This window comes from Copidosoma floridanum, unplaced genomic scaffold (assembly GCF_036245765.1).
Source record: "Copidosoma floridanum isolate Cflo_tuat_1 unplaced genomic scaffold, Cflo_Japanese_pri ptg000014l, whole genome shotgun sequence".
Classification (NCBI taxonomy): Eukaryota; Metazoa; Arthropoda; class Insecta; order Hymenoptera; family Encyrtidae; genus Copidosoma; species Copidosoma floridanum.
Window position 1 is genome coordinate 4,434,719 of NW_028321891.1, and position 19,638 is coordinate 4,454,356.

Here is a 19,638-nt window from a genome sequence, read left to right on the forward strand (position 1 = left end):
ATAACAATGTCGTTACTATAAATGAGTTTATTTTTTTTTTTATTCATAATAATACATGTATAAAATAGTGTTTATATATACGAGTATGGACTTAAAGATAAAATGGTACTTCGACAATTACTTTATACAATTTTCATGTAAAGAAATTAATAATCGTAACATAGAAAAAAAAAAGGAAAAATAAACCACGAGTTACTGTAAAAATATTTGTCATGTTCACAAGATAATACTATATTGTGTGTACAACACAATTTACATTACAATGTGTGATATTTTCTTTCGTTATGTTGTAGCACTACGCACCCATTGGGCATAAAACGCAAAGTATCGTTAACAACAATTTATCTCTCGAAACGCTTGTATTTAATAAAATGCATAGAGAGAAAATGATTATTGTATGAAGAGAGAAAAAAAAAAAAAAAAGAGAGCTGTGGCGCGCGCGAGCGCAAATTTCTAGAAGAGCGCGCATCCGGCACATTGAATTCAAGTTTATCTACAAATTAATAATACCACCGATTTTACGTCTATGTGTTTAAAGTAAGGTGAAAAATGCGTAGGCGTGTGTGGGAAAAATTGAAGGAAAAACTCACGCTCGAGGAAAAAGGGAAATGGTTTGTTTACAAAAGAAAAATGTTTCATGTTTTCTTAATTCATATTTCTTGTAAAAAAATTCAGATTAGTAATTCTAAGAATAAAAAAAAAAAAATTACGTTATAATAGTAATAAATTATACGAGTTCTATCCGAAGGAGTAAATTAAACATTATTATAATCGTAATCTGCCTCAAAGTGGCTAGCCCTACTTGTATTACATACCACTAAGATCGAATCGCTAATATAGAAGCTACTTAAGTATCCTTTATTTTCTTACATCATCATTTCATCTTTGATTGTTGTTTGTAATTTTTTTTGTTTTTTTTTTGTTTTTTTTTTTTTTGTTTCCCCACTCAACGCAACTTTGATAAACTTTTTTTTTCTCCATTATCATTATTATTTTATTATTACTACTTTTGTATTTTTCTGTTTACTCCCTCTTTTCTCTCAACCATTCCCGTAAAACCGTCCTCTTTTACATATAATAAGCTTTACAGATTATCGTCGAGCTTACAATATATGCTCGCCTACACATAGTTTGTTTCCTTTCATTTACTGTATTTATCCATAGGCTGCTTGTATGTATCCAAGACACTGAAAATCGCGCTTATTTGCTGCTTGTGTATACAATATTTAATTATATTTTGCCCTTTCTCGGCTTGGATTACGTATGTGTATGTATATACAATACATATACACTAGTACATAAGTACACGACACGCAGTTTCACTAAAAATATAACATTAGATAACACTGAGCATTATACTGGCTTAAGCACTCTGAGCCAAGTCTTTTGAAAACGTCGATCGCCGTACAGACTCTTGGGACCATTTCCCTTCGTCTTTCATTTTTTACTTAAAACTTTTTTTTTTCTTTTCCGTCTTTTGACTTGAAATGCGCCACTGGTGCTGTTAAAAAACTAATTAGTTCTTTTTATTTCTTTCTTTCTTTATCTCTTTTCATTGGTTTGAAATACTGGTTTAGATATAGATTCTGTATAAAATCTTGTATCAACTGGAACTCTTAAGAACAATGCTTCATTTATCAATAATTATGGGTTACGGAAAGAGTGCTATATACATCTAGTAGTATTATTTGTGGCTACCGGGGTTCTATGCTAGGCAATTGTCAGTTTTCTTCAAACTCCAGATACAAGTATACGATAAAAGTAATCATACAGTAGGAAAAACAACAAAACAAAAACGTATGTTTTGGTATGATGCATGCTGCCGACTTTGAATCAACTTGGCAATAAAAAAAATTAGAATCATGATTACCGGTAAAAGTAGTGCTACATCGAGGATGATGTAGTCACAGTATATGTAATATTATGCGAGTTACGCAGTACAATAGCGTTTCAAGTTCAGTAATATGTGATGGATGACATTTTTATGATGACAGTTGAATAAAAAATAAAATTATAGAATTAGTTTGTATAAAACGTGGTAGTTTTATTGGTGACAAAATAAAAATTAATCAAACGCAGTACTTAAAAAAAAAACAAAATATTAAAAAAAACATACATGCCTTACTACAAGTAACAATGTAATCGCGGCAGTGTATTCTAAAACAGTAGGCTATACAATAAATGGTTCTCTGCAATAGAGCGCTATAAAGTTATACGTTTCATATACCTATGGTGACTATGGGTGTATTCCGCACTCTTTCCAACTCGTCCATCTAAAGTATTATTGTTATTTTTTGTTTATAGTTTAATTATTCAGTGTACTTTGCATTATTGCATTGATTATGGAAAAATATGGCTATGTAGTGAACGAGGCTTTTTTTTTTTACGTTTGTAATAAGGGGCGGCAGGGAGGAGTCATTGGCAATGACTTGTTTTGACATTGCCATTAGGCTACTACAGCTGTTCTCAGTCCTGATCTTTTTCATATACGTCAAGCGAGAATCGGTAAAGGAAAGGCAGTGCGCTGCAATCGACAAAACGTTCAAAACTCGGGAGGCACAAAATATTCTCGAGAGTCACAGTCGTTCAACGCGGCCTTATACGTTTCTCTCCGTAAGTTTGTCAATTATTTGTTCGAACATCTCCCCTTTAGCATTTTTTAAACTTTTCTCTCTGTCTGTCTCTTTTTCTCTCTCTTGCATTATTTTTACTTAACTATTTTAAATGATTTTTTTTTTCTTTTTTTTTTTCCTACGTTTTGTACACTAAATAAGATAAAAGCATCGGCATAAATTTTTTATCTTTGCGTTTCTCGTATATTCTTTATTATTACTATTTTATTTCATTTCAATCGCTCTAGCGATATTTTAACCAGAAGCTTTATATTACTGGTAGCTTCCAACGAAAAAAAAAATAAAGTTTTTTGTTATACATCATATTTTTGTTTCTTTTTTTTTTTTAATTAGATGGATTTGCATTCAATACCGTTGATTCAACAGTATTTTAGCTTACGACAATTTTGTGTTCAACTCAAAATATTAAACAAATAGTTATTTTTGTAGAAACAAACAAATTTTCATTCGATTAAGATTTCATCGTACTTCTTCGATGCTTTGTGTTGTATATCTAGTTAACAAAATAAAAAAATGTGTCTCGTATACATCAAGGTTTCTTTGTACACGCGTTAAAAAAAAAAAAAAATAGCAAAATGCGTTCTTTGCCCGAAAACACCCGATCTAACTCTTCCATTTCGGTTATACAGTTTTCTTTTCATTTTGTTTTTTCTTATTTTCCTACATATATATGTATGCATGTTCGTATATATAGAAACACACATGCACATACATACTCGCGTATATATCGCTACAAAAATATCTATGCTACAGAGGACAAGGAGAAGTCACGGTGCTAACAGAGGTTTAGGATTTTCACTGTTTTGCTCAAGTTATTACAATTGGTACAAGATTAAATAGGCACGGACTAATTACCGAGGTTTTTTTTTTTTTTTTGTTTAAATCTTGTATGCAACGTCATTTATTTTTTTAAAAAAACGAAAAAAAATCATGTAAAAAATGAGTACATACATAAAACAAGAGCGCCGTCCATTGTGACAAAATGCGAGAGCCTCGAGTCGAACAGGAACTTGAGAACGTTGAATCGAAAAAGCGACCCATAACAAGGACGCGCGCATATTGTATCAGTGGACACATAAGAACGTTCACATATCTTACAAAATGATTATAATAAAATAATTGTATTTAATAGTAAGTTAGACGCAGGGCGTTAAAAAAACATGCACGTCATAAAATCCTAAGTTTTCGACGCTTTGATTATTATTATTACTATTATCATCATTACGACTTAATTATTATTTTTCGTTCGTCCATGTTTATCATCAATATCATAAGCTTTAACATTATTTTTACGTCTTATTTTCTCTTCCTTAATGTCATCCTTCACCTGCCGTATGTTACTAAAGGCAAAGAAGAAAAAAAAAAAAAAAAAAAAAACTTATTTACGGTATCCGATCCTAAAGTTACAAGGATTTTTCGTCATTGCTTACTCAGCACGAGGGAATCAAAGTTTGTTTATCTTAATTTTTTCATTTTTCTTTTTTAACGAGTGATGAATGCACAGTTATGTTTCGTTATTTATGATTGGTTGCGAGATCCGAGTGTGTGATTGACTTGTTAAAAAATGTGACGATGATTAGTACGAGTATGAGTAATAAATAAAATAAGTCTAAGGACATACGTGAAGTAGGAATAAATACGCGAGTGTATCAGGAAGGGTGACGATAAAAATAATAGTTATAATAATAATAATAGTAATAATAATAATAATACATCTATAAGCGCGAGTATACGTGAGTGGGCATACTTATGATGCACAAGTTAAATACGCATAATTGCATAAAATAACGAAATGGGTATACATACAGAAGTACATATTGATAAAAGTATAAAAAAAGAATACACAAGCTTTAGCCTCTACATCGATTCTAGAATTAGGGTGTAAGACGACACCCAATCGTCGGCGTTGGCGACAGCCCCCGGTCCATCTTTTAACGGGTTTGAGTTAATGAGCATTGATTGCCTCGTGCTGCGCGCAACTCGACGGATTTTCTTACAATTTGTCCTCTCACTTACTATTATTTTCATTGTTTTTTGTTTTTTTTTGTTTTGTTTTTTTTTTGTTTCGTACAATATTCAGTTAATATATACACGGCTTAGAGCTGCTCTAGACTTGTAAAACTATAAATCTCGGATGTTACAGTTACTATTAGTTTATTGTGGCAAAAACTAATCGTCATTTCGCTTAAGCGCGTTTTTATTTTTTTTTTTTTGTAGTATTAAATATTAGGAAATGCTAACATACACTTAAAAATTAGAATTAAAAAAAAAAATAATAATAAAAAATAAAGAGGATGATAAAGTGGACTGAAATAACTGTATGACGAACAGTGGCACAACTTCAACATACAGCAGTACTTGCAACAGCAAAATAAAAATAGTAGTTACAGAAATAAGATCATTAGCTTGAATCAAATTCATTTTGTTCGTTTGTAGTTATTGTATAGTAGCACATACATTGAAACGCATAGGGGAGTCGCGAACCGTCTCTCTTGTGGGTGGAAGATTAAAAATGGTTATCGGCGGTATAGGAAGAAAAAAGGGGAAGCGCGTCTTTGAAACAGCTCTAGTGTTGTTAACAACACAACTACATACTTGTTACTATTTGTAAACAACTTTTTTTGCTTCTCTCTCTCTCGTTTCTCTTTTTCTTATTTTAGCAGCGAAATTTCCAAGAAATCTCTTTTCCTTTCATCTCAACACATCTGCTCTGAGACTCTTTAAAACTTACTACTGGAGTAGCTTTACACTACTGTAGACTGGTGTTGAGACTCTCTGGCAGACGGAAATTCAACATGTGAAAAGGTGGCGACGCTGGACTGCCAGGCTGGCTCATACCACCGGCTTGGCTGGAGCCACGGCCGCGCTTTCGCCTCTTGAGGATACCTTTGCGTGCCATGTAGAACCGAATTGTGCTGATGGGGATATTGTACTTTTCCGAGGCTACTTGGAAGGTCATACCACGTGCAACTAGGTCCGAGGCTTGTTTTAATTCAGCTTCGGATCGTCGCTGTCGCCTTTGATAACCTATGGAATGAACAATTCATTTTCACAGCTTCATACGTTACTAGATAAAAAAAATAAAATCTGTCAACATAAACTAATTTTTTTTCTTTCAACCCTTTAAGATAATTCAATTTACATAATACGAAAAACGTTGATTTGTACTTGATTGAATTTTATACTATGGTTTGAATTGACTTTTAAAGGAAAAATTTTAACTAAAATAAATCAACAGAAAGTTAAGAAAATATTTTTTAATCAAGTAACGTCAGCGCGATGTAAAATTTTATAAACGAAACTTAATTTTACCAAGATAAGAATTGATAAATTATTAAACTATGTGATAACAGTTTTATCTTCCAAGACGAAAAATTTCACGTGGCTGTAGTAATACACTAATATTTAGCTCCAGCGCCAATGCGTGTGGAATAAGCATTATTAATCAGATAAAAATGTGGATTCTAAAACGCAGTGAAAAAGGTATCTACCTGCGTTAATTACTTTATCGATTAGGTTCAGAGAAAGAAAAAAAAAAAAAAAGAAAAAAAACCCAAAAACCTACCTTCTATGGCAGGAAATGGACTGCCTGGACCACAACTACCAGGTTGCACGGCAACAATGGAGTATTGCTTTTCTTGTTGGGCAAGTATCTGATGTTCGTCAGGCTCCATCTTAACCATGCCCGGAGCTTCGGTAAGGGTCGCCTCGCAAGAACTCAGTGCCTTCTCGAGGTGGTGGAGAGCCTCGCTGTGCTCCATATTCAAGAAATTGGTGGCACTAAGGGGGTTATTCATCGACGTAGCCGACTGATCTTGAGTGCCGGTTGGAGTAGCTGTAAGGGAAGCGGGCAGGCCGCTGGAGAGTACACTGTTACTTAGATAGTCCGACTCGGAACCATCGTCGTTTGAATGGGCATCGTCGCACTGGGGAAAGTCGGATCCGCCAGCACCGATTGATGAGGTTGTCGATGAGGCACCACCACTCGTTCCCTTTGGTGGCGAGGGCTTGATCGGGGTCGAGTTGCTGTTCATGTGGGAACTGTCAGACACTCCGTTGCTGTCTCGACCCTGAGTTGACAGTCCACGAACCTACGTTGGCAATGATATGGAAAAAAAATTTAATTTAGATTTTTTTTTTTAGACTAACACAAATTATTTTTCAAAGATATTCATTTTAGTGTAGATGCATGTTGGCTTGTTATCCAAGGAGAATAAAAAATTTTCATAGTGTCTCATTTTCGTGGAAAACATTTTAACATTAAATGACCATGTTATTTCGAAGACGTCCGACAATCAGAAATTTCACAAGAATACGATTTGTTGAAATATTATTATTCCATTTTCCTTTTTCTTTTATCTAAATAAAATAAACATACACATGTACACATGAATAACTTTGTAGATAACACATTTAATCTGCCTACAGTCTCACTTTTAGACGAAAATTCATACGATAGATAGATTTGTTTGTGTTCTCAATGTTATCTAAAAAAAATTCTTCATTTTAGAAGATTTTTGGACCATACAAATTTTAAAACGATAGCAACTAAAATGCCCGTCTTTTATCTAATATTTCGACTAGAGAGCATTAATCTAGACGTAAGAGTAGGGAAAAAAAAAAAAAAAAAAAAAAAAATGAATAATCAAAATGTTATCAAGTTCTTCTGGAGCTCCAAAAATGCGTCATAAAAAGAGAAAAGCGGTAAAAACGGTCGTGGCCCGTGATAGCAAGTACAAATAATAAACAAGTAAGGCCTTATCTAAGCACCAGGCAAATGTAAAAAAAAGTAAAAGAGCGCGTGAAAGGTTCAAACAGAAAAAGGTGGAAAATTTCTCATCACCTGCAGAGCTTCTGCCGCCTGCATAAGTTTGGCCAGCTGCTGCTGCTCGACGTAGACCTCGCCTCGGTACATGAACTCGACGAGAGCTTGAAGCTCCCACATCCTCATGTCTTTGAGGAAGATGATGGGATGCTGGCATGGAAGATCGAGGAGTAGGCGCTCGAGATAGTCACTGCAGGCCGAGATAACGACCTTGTGGCACTTGATCGAGCCACCATCGCAGGCCAAGGTCACGTCAACGAACTGCTCGCTGCTCAGGAGTTTGGGAAAAGCGCTGTGCATGTTGGACTGATGCGAGTTCCACGAGACACAAAATTGCTGCCGGTCACCCAGTGGATAGGACGACTGCTGATGTTGTTGTTGCTGCTGCTGTTGCTGCTGCTGCTGGGCAGCCGGAGCTGGGCCCGAGTCCATTATTAGCTCGTCCATGAACGAGTCTGGATTTAACTGTTGTGAAAAATAAAAAATAAATAAAATCATCAATATTATTATTTATATTATTTTATTTTAATGTTTAGATAGAGTCAAGTTAGAATGCGTTTTAAGAAGTATAATTTAAACCCAGTCAAATATATTATGTCAAGAGTACCTAAAATACCATTACAATTTCGTGTACTGCAAACCACATGGACTGATAAAAAAAAGTCATTAACGTGAATGAATATATCAACGTTGACAAACACACGTGGTTTCGTCAAGTGAGCGTAAGTAAGATATATTATCGAAAACAATAATAATTGATCTAAGATTTCGAGAAAGTCAATTTGATCAAAATTGAAGTTTTTGTACAAGATAGAAATGTACGTATTAATCGCTTTCAAGGCAGTTGATGTACTCTTGATAAGTAGAAGTTCTAAATCTTGAAGATGATTTGAAAATAATCATAATGACAATAAATTTAACATTTTTGAAGCTATTGCGAAGGACACCCTGTCTCTTTAAAAAAAAAAAGAAACAAAAAACTTTTATCACGTACAATTAAGTACAAGGAAAGAAAATAAATGCACGTTTGCATCTAGTAAGTGCGAGCTGTGCCTGTATAATTGGGATACATGAAATTCTAACGTGTGATCGTACCGTACATAGAATAACTTGCGGTGCATAAGTACAGGGTGAGCTCTAAAACGTATTATGCGCGCGGTATGTATACAACAGGGGTAAGAGGGAAGAAAGAAAGAAATAGCTGCCGATGGCTGGAGTTTTACAAGTTAACAGTGACGATGACGACGGCGATTCCGGCAACGCCGATGAAAAAGACATTGGAAAAAGGAAAGAGCGGCGGACGACAAAAGATGGAGCATCAGTGCGTTGAGCCCGTAACGGTCGATTCTAAAAATCTCGCTCGTCCACTTCCCTTCTTCGTCTTCTTCCTTCTCCTAAAACAAGCACTGCACGAATTGTCACGATGATGGTGGTGCCTATACGCGGTGGCGGTGCAGGACTTTAATGTGCCTCAGTCGTCGAAATTCTACACGACGAAAATGCTATCTCCTACGATGATGCAGATATCATCGCCTGGCTACTAATATTATTATATAGCTAAACGTGAGGATGAGCCACTACCAATCCCATGTGTAGAAAATGTATGCAAGTACAAGCACACGATTAAATATTGGGTTTTTTTTTTCCATGCCTCTTTGCATACACTTGTTTCTGTCTTTCGTGTATTAATACAGGCATACGTTTTTCTTTTTGGAAAATCATGAACAAGATTTCTATCAACCTGATGGGTAGGTTTTTTTTTCCTCCTCGTTTTCAGTGTCTTTCTCTTTTCCGAAGATAAGTATAATAATTTCCAGCCGAAGCAATGTGCGAGCCGATCGTCGCGTTGGGATCACGTGTGTGTGTGTTAGGTAAGGGCGATGGTTTTTCAGCTGCAGAGTTTTAAATATACATAAATGTGTATACGTCAAGATAGGAAAAAGAGAAAGTTTAATGCTTTTTATTTCGCTCTTTCATTCTTTCGCGGTATTTTTCATACTAGTATAGGTACGAGAAATATTTTTGCGCTGCTCTTTTCCTTAACTCAATCAACTCTTGAACGTCGAATTTACTTATTTCATCGATGCAGCTCGAAAGTAACGAGTTTCTCCAACTTGTCAATGTTACGATTACAAATGTTAACAAACGCAATCCTTTTATCATCGAAGCTTATGTGTGAGTGTGTATATACCATATGAATTTTGAGGCTCTAATAGGAACATACTTTACAGGTGTAGATAAGTCATAACGTGCGTTTAGAAAATGTATACTCAAGGAAGAAAAAAAGAATTAGGTACTTTGAAAGTGACATGGACGCGGAATACTAAAACCCGAGCGAGTACGGACCGGAATATTAAATTCAGCTCAATTTCAATGGAGCAAGTAAGAAAATACGGGCGTTTCTTTTTAAATAACCAAATTTCCTCAAATCCCAAGTCGGAATTCCCAATGGCTGTCTAACGTTGGTTAAACTTTCTAAACTCGCACCCAACCGTCAAAAGCGGGCACGGCCGTGTGTACGTGCGTTCCCCTCTTCTGTGAACACGCGTATACATGTATACACATATACCTACCTACCACACATATCGGCATCGGGAGCGTAAGGATTCGCGCAAAAATAAACTGTACGCGTACGAAAAGAGAGAGGAAAGGGAAAAAAAGGACTTCCGCAAAAGGCTGCTTTATCTCTCTCTCGTACGTACAGAGGTACGCACACACGTGCATATCTAAACGCGCGCGCGCGCGTGTGTGTGTGCGTGTGTGTACATAATTCGTGCGCGCGCGCGGGTAAAAGGAGCAGTGCCTAAGTAGCAGAAGCAGCCTCACTCCGATTTTACGAGGCAAACGAAGGAAACAAACGAAAAATAAAATCCCTATACTTTAATATTTTCTTTTTTTTTTTTTGCGCCCAAATGCACGCGCGCGACCATCCGAGCGAGCGGACAAAAACGAACGAACAATACGTTACGTAGTACACTTATGATTGGTATATTATAAGCAAAAGATATACGGCTGCTGTATAAAACACTTACTCAGTTTTGTGTGTGTACCTATACATGTATAATATATTGCACCAAACCGGCGAGAGAAAAGGGCGACTTTGTGCTGAAGCAGCAGCAGTACCAAACTAACCAAACCAACTAACTAACTAACGAATACCAGCATCAAGGGGAAGGAAAAGAGAGGAGGGCGGGAGAGAGACGAGATCGATAGGCACTGAACGACTGAACGTCTTTTTACGCGAAGCGACGTAGTTATTCGTACTTGAACTATTAAAAGACACTTGCCTAAAACTGTAAAAATTTGTTAGCACCTTTGAACAGTAAAAATCAGTGGTTACGAACAATTTTTTGCAAGTTTAGTACATGTATAGACATCCAAGTATCTAAGTAAGGACATTTGTTTATTCGCACGTTATTCGGCATGGCCGTCGTCAACGAACATTCCCCATGAGGTTTTTCATCATTTGTCGGTAACAGAATCCCCGAAACAACACATCTCAAAGACGCGTCTTGCAGACATGACTCAGAAGAGTCTTATCGACGGGGTAAAAAGATTAGTGAACCAAACCCCTGAAATTGGACATGTTAGCGGTGGACACAATCTCCCCCCAATAGCAGGTTACTTACCTTTACGTATACCGAAATGCACATGAATAAGGTGCCGATAGTTAGATACACACATGTGGTGTTGTTCACGGTGTGTGTGTGTGTGTGTTCCGATGCATAAGCAGCGCGCGGTATAAATTTATATATCCTATTGCTCCGAAAAATATCTCCGCGCTCGCTGGTTCGGCTGTTTCGTCGTGGTGCATCTAGCAAGTACCTAATATACAGTAATATCCCTCCCTCGCACGGATCTCACTTCAGCCGCCTTTCCGCGGTGCACGAGGGAGGGACAAGGGAGAAAGACCGAAACTCACTGTCTCTCTCTCTCTCTCTTTCTCTCTAAGAGAGCAATATGGCGCTTCGCGTACTTATGCTCCATCTCCTTTGCTCTCGGGCGTGCAGCATACATAATAGCACACCGACAGCAGCTAAAGAGAGAGCACGCCGCTGTATTTATATATAGCTATACCTATATACTTGCACATTTCGGAGTCACAGCCGTCGTCGCCACCCCAACACTCTCTGCTGCCCCACACATTATTATACACGCGCATACGTATAATACACGTAAAATTCGCTCGCGACTATACATATATACATGTATATTTACTCGTACTTTTATACATATATAGGTACACCTATATACATCGCCGATCAGCAGCCCAACCAACAGTCAGTCGCTCTTCCCTTTCTTTAAAGCACACATTTTATACGGATAGATAGTTATACAAGAAGTGATCGAGAAAGAGACAGACAGCATACACACATACACACACATTTTCAATGTGTACACGTGCAGGCGTGCTTGCTTGCAGGCCTGCTGCGCTCATCAGACGATTTTCCCGTCTCCGTTTCGCTCTTCCCTGCTGCAACAGCACGGACGAGTGCAGTGCTATATATGTATACGTATATCATACGAGAGCAAAAGGGAAAAATTCTCCTTTACACGCGTATGTGTGTACGTATAAATGTATAGGTATATGCATACATGTGTACAAACGTATCGAAGAGATGCATTTATAGAGGAATCTTTATACTTTTATAAATATATACTTATTCCTTCTTGGTCGGACTCTTCTCTGCTCCGACTCTTTTCCTCCTCAGCCTCCTTTTTCCCTCTCATTCTACAGCTCTTTTTTTGTGTGTATATACGCACACACACACACACACACACATCATCAATTGCTCGCTCCCACCCTCGCTCTCTTTACCGCTAGCTCTTGCGTGCAGCTTCAAGACTCGACAAAGAAATCGATTCCGTGCGTCAAATTCGCCCCGCGAGTGAGAACCGAAGGAGAAGAGAGAGAGACAGACCAAACACATGCGCATACCTATAATAATAAAATATATGCTTGCACACTTGGTACATGCGGCGTAATACATGCGTTGGCCTAATTGATACATCAAGTACCTGTATACAAATCATTGTACATTAGAGCGACACCCCAAAATATTATATACGCGAGCGCAATCGCGGACAATATAATTGTACGTAGGTAGATCATTGTTGTTGTTATTATTACATATACACGAAAATAAAAAGCGCGAAGCGGAGCAAGCGCTCGAGTAACCCGATGTATTGAATTTTTTTTTTGTTTCCTTCGTTCGCGGGGTGATTAAAAAACGAATGTACATCAGTGGCCAACGATCTCTGTAAAATCTTTGTTTCTAATGCTTTGCCTATGTAACGGTCTTCCTCTCCCCCAACGTGATGTGCATGTGTGTGTGTGTCTGTTTATGTACCTATGGTATGTACAAGTATATAGTTATCGAGGAGTGAGAGGAGGAACAAACATAACGGTATTAAAAATAAAAGGTAACGAATGGTAGCAGCAGTACATCACGATCACGTCGGCTTACACGCATATATATATTTATATGGGCTTCTCAATGGAGGCTCTCGCTTGCATGCAGATGGTTGTTGTTCATGCGGCGTAAGTGTATATAATATGTACACCGATGTACCGGGCGTGTGGAGCCTTAACTAACTTATTCTTCGACACTTGATTCCTTCTTTTATCTCTCGTCTTAGGAAATTCCCCGAAAATTTTCATAAAGTTCAATCCTGGGCATTTGTTTTTCCGTAACTTTCTCTTATATTACTTTGGAGACCATTTTTATTGCATATTTACGCTAATGGGTGTACACTATATAGGTAATTTTTTTTTTCTCTGTTTAACCAACGTACAACAGGTAACGTACGTGTATGTGTGTTTCCTTTGATCGCCCCTCTTTTTCCTTTACTCGTGCATATGTCTATATATTTCTTCCCTCGTTGTTATTCAAGAAAAAGAGGGTAAGGAGGAGGAGGAGAGGAAGAAGAAGAAGAAGAAGAAACAGAGAGGACGCCGGTAATGGTGGAAAAAGAGAGAGAACAAAGTGAGAAACCATCAGCAGAAAATAGATGAAGGAAAAAATGAGGAAAGGAAAAAACGAAGGGATTTCGGAGTCGGTGGTGGAGTATATTTATATTGTGTGGATGGAAAAAAAGTGAATTTAAGGCAAAAACCGGACGCCGCACGGTTCGTCCGATCCGAAAAAAAAATCACGTGTTTCGGCGGCGTTAACCGCGTGTGCCTGCCGCTCTTTATAGTCCAGGCAAGTTGAGGCTTTTTTTTGGAAAATTATCATCGACGCGGATACCTTCAAGAGGAAAATTTGAATTTTCGATTAAAACAGTAGCAAAATACGCTTTGTTTAAGTGAACGTGAAAAAATTTTTAGACAGAAATTTTAAGGACTGCAAAAACCGAGTGAAATCATTTTGTTGTTTAAATTTAATACTATGGTTGTTTTTTTACGAAATTAATGTCATAATGTCATTTGCACGAGACACAATGTACCTATTTATTTCTCTACTGAGGCAGATATGGAACATACAACATTTACGGGAGGTTATGCGCTCGTAACACGCGTTTATAAATAAGAAATTAATAACTGTTTAAATGCAGACCCTACAGCGAAGTTTCTCTCAGATAATCAGACAATTATTACTAAGAAAAATTTCTTTGATCTAGCAATTTTTGTGTCCTTAGCATATACTTGGAAAAGATTATTGTGGTACCTACTTTACAAATTTTCGACATTAACAGATCATTATGGGTATCATTAGCTGCCCGATGAAATGAAGATAACTCTCTGACATAAAATATTTTTTCTGAAACCGGTATTTTTGCAAATTAACTTGAAATGTTTTCTGTGCAACGACATGACTTATACCACCGTAGACGAATTATGTGTACCATGCCAAGCATATAATTTTATAATACCCACGCATATCTAATCCACTGCACGCACACGCACGAAGAAGCAAATGAACTTTTGCACTCGAGGAAAATGAGGTAATGTGGCAAAAAGAGAGCTCGGAGAAACGAAAATTCACGAGCAAAATCTTTTCTCATGCGGATTGCATGAAACACAAGTCAATCGATTTATCAAATGCGATCTAAATGAACAACCAAAGCGAGCCGGTATTTTGGGGTATGTGACTCGAAGGGAAAAAAAGAAGCGATGACTCTGAATTTGAAGAAACGAAATAAGTATAAAAATTAAGAGTTGTCGCCTTCGCCTGCACCATACACTTATTCTTCGTCCAAGTGTGGGAGCCGTGGATATTATAATAGAGTATGGCTTGCAGGGGAACCATGAAAAGGGGTAACAGAGAGAGAAGAATAGATCTCGGGAGGAAGAGAGATGACGCCGTGGCTACACCGCCGTCGAGGAGAAGAGCGACTGCGCTAGCTCGCGGGCGCAGGCATACATGCTTGTACACTTACATACATACGCTGGCCGTGACGAGGGGCCATCACCCCCCGGCACTCACATGTTCTCGCGTACCATTCTATGCGTGTACATGTATGCATACGTATTATGTATGACAAGTATAACACCATAACGTACTTGTGTGTATTACCTAGCGTAAAGAAGTACGCTTAAAAGAGAGAGAGAGAGAGAAAAATGAAATATATACGCGCAGGGTCATGGCACGCACTTTTTGCGTGCGCTGCTCGTTCTGTTCTTTCCTTATAATTGCACGCCGTCCTTTTCTCGCGTCACCGTGATGCTCCAAACTGTGAGCCACGCGCCTGTATATACCCTCTCGTTCGCAACTCGCAAAAGGTATATGCACTTAGTCCCATCGAGATGAAAGAGAGAAGCCGACAAGAAAGATGCATCTGAAGCTCGCGATTCCAGAAACTGCACATCGGGGAGTTGAGTGACGAATGAAAATGAAATAAACGAATCAACCAAAGCTGAGGTAGTACCCATAGAGGTCTATGAATTTTATAAATCACACCTAAACCCTTTAGACACGGACGCAAAAATTTCCAGTATACCTTGCGTATCAAGAATTCTATTGATGCTCAAGTGTCTGATACAAACTATCGGAATTAAAATTTATATAGAAAGTGTCGTTCTTAGGGCTTACACTAAGTAAGTACTTACAGAATCCAGCTTGGCGGCTGGGTTATCCCTCTCCTGGGTAAATTAGATCTGGGAGAGTCTTCTCTCCGGCACGTCGTGATGATGACGGCGAGCAGTGGGCTCTGTATCCTTAGGAAACACTAAACTGAGAGTATACAACACACTCGTCGTCGTCGTCGTCGTCAATCTTTTCTCTAGTGACGGCAAAAACACGCACTATTACATCCGTCGCCGAGAGGAAGATATCTGCCTCTCTCTCTCTCGCTCCGCGCGTGGAGGCTTCTCTCTTGATGATATATTTTATAACACACGAAGCCGCCGTCGTCGTTGCCGCCGCCGCTTCTTACTGTTGCTCTCGGGTTGGATGGAACGAATCTATCCACTGGTTATCCATTCGAACGTGCGAGTAAGCATCTGCGGGGACGAAGAAAAGTAAATTCAGTGACTGAAAAATTAGCAGGAGAACGAAATGCAACCCCGGAGTTCTCGTGTAAAGTACTTACACGGCAGCACGCACACTACCTACTGCCGGCCAAGTTGTACAGTCAAACTCTGGGGCTGTATATGATATTATGGGGGTTTGCTCGCTCTTTCTCTCATCTCTCTCCCACCGCTGTACCTACATACCTATATACTATACTCTACTCTCTTTATTCGAAGAGCACCGACACCGAATGAACAAGGAAGCCCAATGAGAGGGAGAGGAGACAAAAACACAATGCGCACACACACACACCGGGAACCGGAGAGAGACAGCAGACAGCAGAGCAAAACCGCGCGGATGTTGCTCTTTTTTCTCTACGTTATACTTTTAAGGTATACTCGAGGGTTATATGCCTTTTCTTTTCTATCAGTCTCATCGAGTACATTAACGGTCGTCGATCAAAAAAGACGCATGCACACTTTTTACTGTTCTCTCGTAGACAACACTAAACACCGAACGCCTTGTCTCAGCGAGCCAAGTATCTTGGCGAGAATAATCTTGATTATAGACGCAGAAAGACGACTCGCCGACTACCGCTTTCCCTCCCCCACATTGATGTATGTGTGTGATTATGGCGGCCTGCGCATGCGCCTCTTTTTAATTATTTTATACTTATTCCTTTTCGTTTTCCAAATTTGTTCGGCCGCCACCAGCACGAGAGTAGGTATATATAAGTTATAGGTATATTACAGCCACGAATAACGAAGGTAGTAGGTATTAGATATGTTACGATTTATACGTGTTCCTATTTATTTCAAACACTCTCTACTTATATAGTTACAAGACTTTAAGTATATATCAAAAGATTTTACAAGATTCGGTCTATAGATACTTACATTTTGTTTTTAAGACTTATTGCAACTTTAGATATAAGCTGTGAGTTAATTAAAATTTTTTAGTTACATGTAATTAGATAACTTGAGTTTCTCTGTGTTTTACGTACCCGTATTTCGTAAGAAAGGCGCATAACTACAGTGTTAATTACTTTGATAATGAGTACATTACAACTTGAGACTAATGTGATTCTCAACATCTAAAAAAAAAAAAAAAATGAAAAAATTTCTTTCTCTATATTACACTAAATTTAAAGGAGACGTGATCATATATTCTGTTTTAGGATTTTTTGTAGATGTGATTCCCACATAAGTCACATTATATTTTTGTAGTACCTACAGTCCAGGACGCCCGGGTTCGCGGGCCCATGCAGAGATTGATACGAGACTAGAGACATCTACTTGGCATGCTTTCTCTCTCATCTCTCCCCATTACATGTGTTCTTGCCAAAGGGCGCGCCAAATTCAAATCTCCACTACGAGGGGGTGGGGGAGTAACCACGAGAGTTGCACACTCTGCGGCCTCTCTCCGAGTCATAACTACTTAAACACGAATACCTATACGTAAAAACACTTTGAGCCAGTTTTTCTCGTTTAGTTATACGATTGTACAAACTCCAAGGCGGTGACCGTCAACTGTACTTTCCAAGACAACAAAGTTTAACGTCAATAAAAGGGCGTTGCCTCGTGCAAACTTGCACGAATTCGACAAACATGTATAATTCTTCACTGAGACTCTACCGTCGGCGTGATTAATATTTATGAAAAATTTCAAGTAATGCATGACGCGTAACAGGGAACAATTCGATAAATGTTATCTTTGTTGTTTATCAGGCCGGACTACAATACTATTCGTGCTCACGTATATTGTACACACAACTACACTATTGTGAAAAATTAATATGAAACTAATGAAAACTCGTCGGTCTATACAGCCAAAATCTCATACAATATAGACCCAATGACGATAAGTAAGTACGGCGAGTATTGGGAACAGAAATTATAAAAAAAAAAAAAAAAAAGACAGAAAAGACAAGTCGGTGGTTCAAAGGGTACTCGCGTATTGATCCGATAGAGCATAAACAACCGAAATGATACAATGATATTGTCAACCAGAAGAAGTATACTTGCTGTTTTGTACAAACCTGCTCTACGGGCGAAGACAATAATGCAACGTTGATGAAGAATATAAGGTTGTAAGTACTAAGCGAAGAAGAAGAGCTTAAAATGTTACAGTAGGCCGTGGCACCAGACACACTCGGATTAACAATCTCGAAGCGGCAACGTTGTTGATTCAGTGCGTGTATATACGTGTTTTCTTTTTTCTTTTTTTTTTTTTTTTTTTCTTATTTCCTTTTCGTTCACTACACCCTAACTGCATGCGTGAGCGGCTTTAAGCTCATGGGAGTAGTAGCAGTAGGACACGAGACAAAAAGAGAGAAAGAGACGAACCACGGCGAAGGCGCGCTCTTGAAAAACATACTTTGGTATACAATAAGTAGGTATATAATATGTATCCGCTCCCTCCAATCCAATGACTGTTAATATATGTATTAAGTTTATTACAGTGGCTGCACGTACAAGCACTGCGATGCCAGCAACTTGACAATCGTATACCGACTGACGGATCGCGAGAGGGACGCGTTCAAGTATTACCGATTTCTTCCATAATACTCGAATGGAAAAAGAGCTAGGTGCAAGAGATATACTTGTAGGTGTATGTACCTGAAGAAAAGCGTGATGGATGTATAAGCGAGCACATCCACGACGGGCTAGAAAATCCAGCTATTTAACAATATATAAGTGTACATTTGCAAGCCAACGAGCGAGAGGGGCAGCTATATAGTGGATCGGACCGGAGACGGGTATATACGGGGGTTTGTGTGCGGCAAAGCATAAATACACACATCATAAGTACCTATATAGTAGGCGAGGATAAAGTCGGCTACAGCAGAGGAGGAAGACCTGGAAGACTGAAGAGAGAGAGAGAGAGAGAGAGTCTGCGCTTTGTGGAGTTTCGGAGCCGTCTTATACATCGTTGGCGCGCTTGCGCGCGCCTCCACTTCCAGGCTGGTCCTCTCCTTCCCACCTTTTTTACATGAGGCACGTTGTAATGATTCGAATGTTGTAAGCGCGTACCGCCAAGGCATGTAATGGCACGTATGATTAGGTGAAAAGTAACGAGTGGTCTAACGATGAAGAGAGGACTTTTTGGCACTTTCAACGGTGTCTAACTGCGGTAAACGCCCGATTTACCCGAATACCCCTCTCCAGCTTAATGGCAAAATCAATACAACAAAGCCACGCGCGCGAGAGAGGAGCGCTTTAGAATCAAATGTATAATCAATACTTTATGCAAAAGCGATAAAGTTTATAACGCCAGCGCGCGCGTGTTGGCTCACCCTGCAAGTGGATGACGCCGGACTAGTAGCGTGTATATATATTATACGCTTCTATATTCCGTTCATAAGTGGATAATCTATTTAGCATCGATACGTGTATAAAAAAGTAGACGCAAACGACTCTCCGTGTGTTAAATGACTCACAATGTATGACGCACACTGATACTTTCAATTTCTTTCTTTCTTTCTTATAACATTCGACGTTTGTGGATTTACCTTGTACATAAATTATTGTAAATGTAAAAGGGTTCGGGTTTACGTATAAATGCGGGTGGACATAAATAAAACATGGATACCCGGCAAATGTGTGGACATGCATACACACACGTACTCCTCGAGTTCCATGTTGATTGCAGAGTCATCCATGGTGAGAAAGTAAAAAGTTGACTGGAGGAAATCAGAAACTAAATTTTCTTTATGATTTGAAAT

At 38.4% G+C, this 19,638-nt stretch overlaps 1 protein-coding gene across 4 annotated transcripts; it reads right to left on the reverse strand.

The window, feature by feature from the left end:
* Positions 1 to 407: 407 nt before the first annotated feature.
* On the reverse strand, positions 408 to 18,520 carry LOC106645277 (uncharacterized). 4 transcript variants are annotated; one of them, XM_089592165.1, is made up of 5 exons: positions 18,291 to 18,520; positions 15,512 to 15,904; positions 7,477 to 7,923; positions 6,199 to 6,724; positions 408 to 5,660 (listed from the first exon to the last, which is right to left on the reverse strand). In XM_089592165.1, exons 3-5 carry the CDS (start codon positions 7,903 to 7,905, stop codon positions 5,383 to 5,385), a joined length of 1,233 nt encoding a protein of 410 aa, XP_089448291.1. In that variant the 5' UTR covers positions 7,906 to 7,923; positions 15,512 to 15,904; positions 18,291 to 18,520; the 3' UTR covers positions 408 to 5,382. The 4 variants fall into 4 exon arrangements, with proteins under 4 accessions (XP_089448291.1, XP_014216596.2, XP_014216598.2 ...); XM_014361110.2 differs by lacking the exon at positions 18,291 to 18,520 and adding an exon at positions 17,953 to 18,278; XM_014361112.2 differs by lacking the exon at positions 18,291 to 18,520 and adding an exon at positions 16,118 to 16,489.
* Positions 18,521 to 19,638: the final 1,118 nt, after the last annotated feature.

Excerpts from the sequence above, each read along its gene's own strand:
- LOC106645277 (XM_089592165.1), bottom strand. The coding sequence starts at position 7,905 with ATGGACGAGCTAATAATGGACTCGGGCCCAGCTCCGGCTGCCCAGCAG. Across the intron at positions 6,725-7,476 it reads AGGCGGCAGAAGCTCTGCAG|GTTCGTGGACTGTCAACTCA; the intron begins GTGATGAGAAAT and ends TTGCCAACGTAG. Across the intron at positions 5,661-6,198 it reads TCCATTTCCTGCCATAGAAG|GTTATCAAAGGCGACAGCGA; the intron begins GTAGGTTTTTGG and ends TTCATTCCATAG.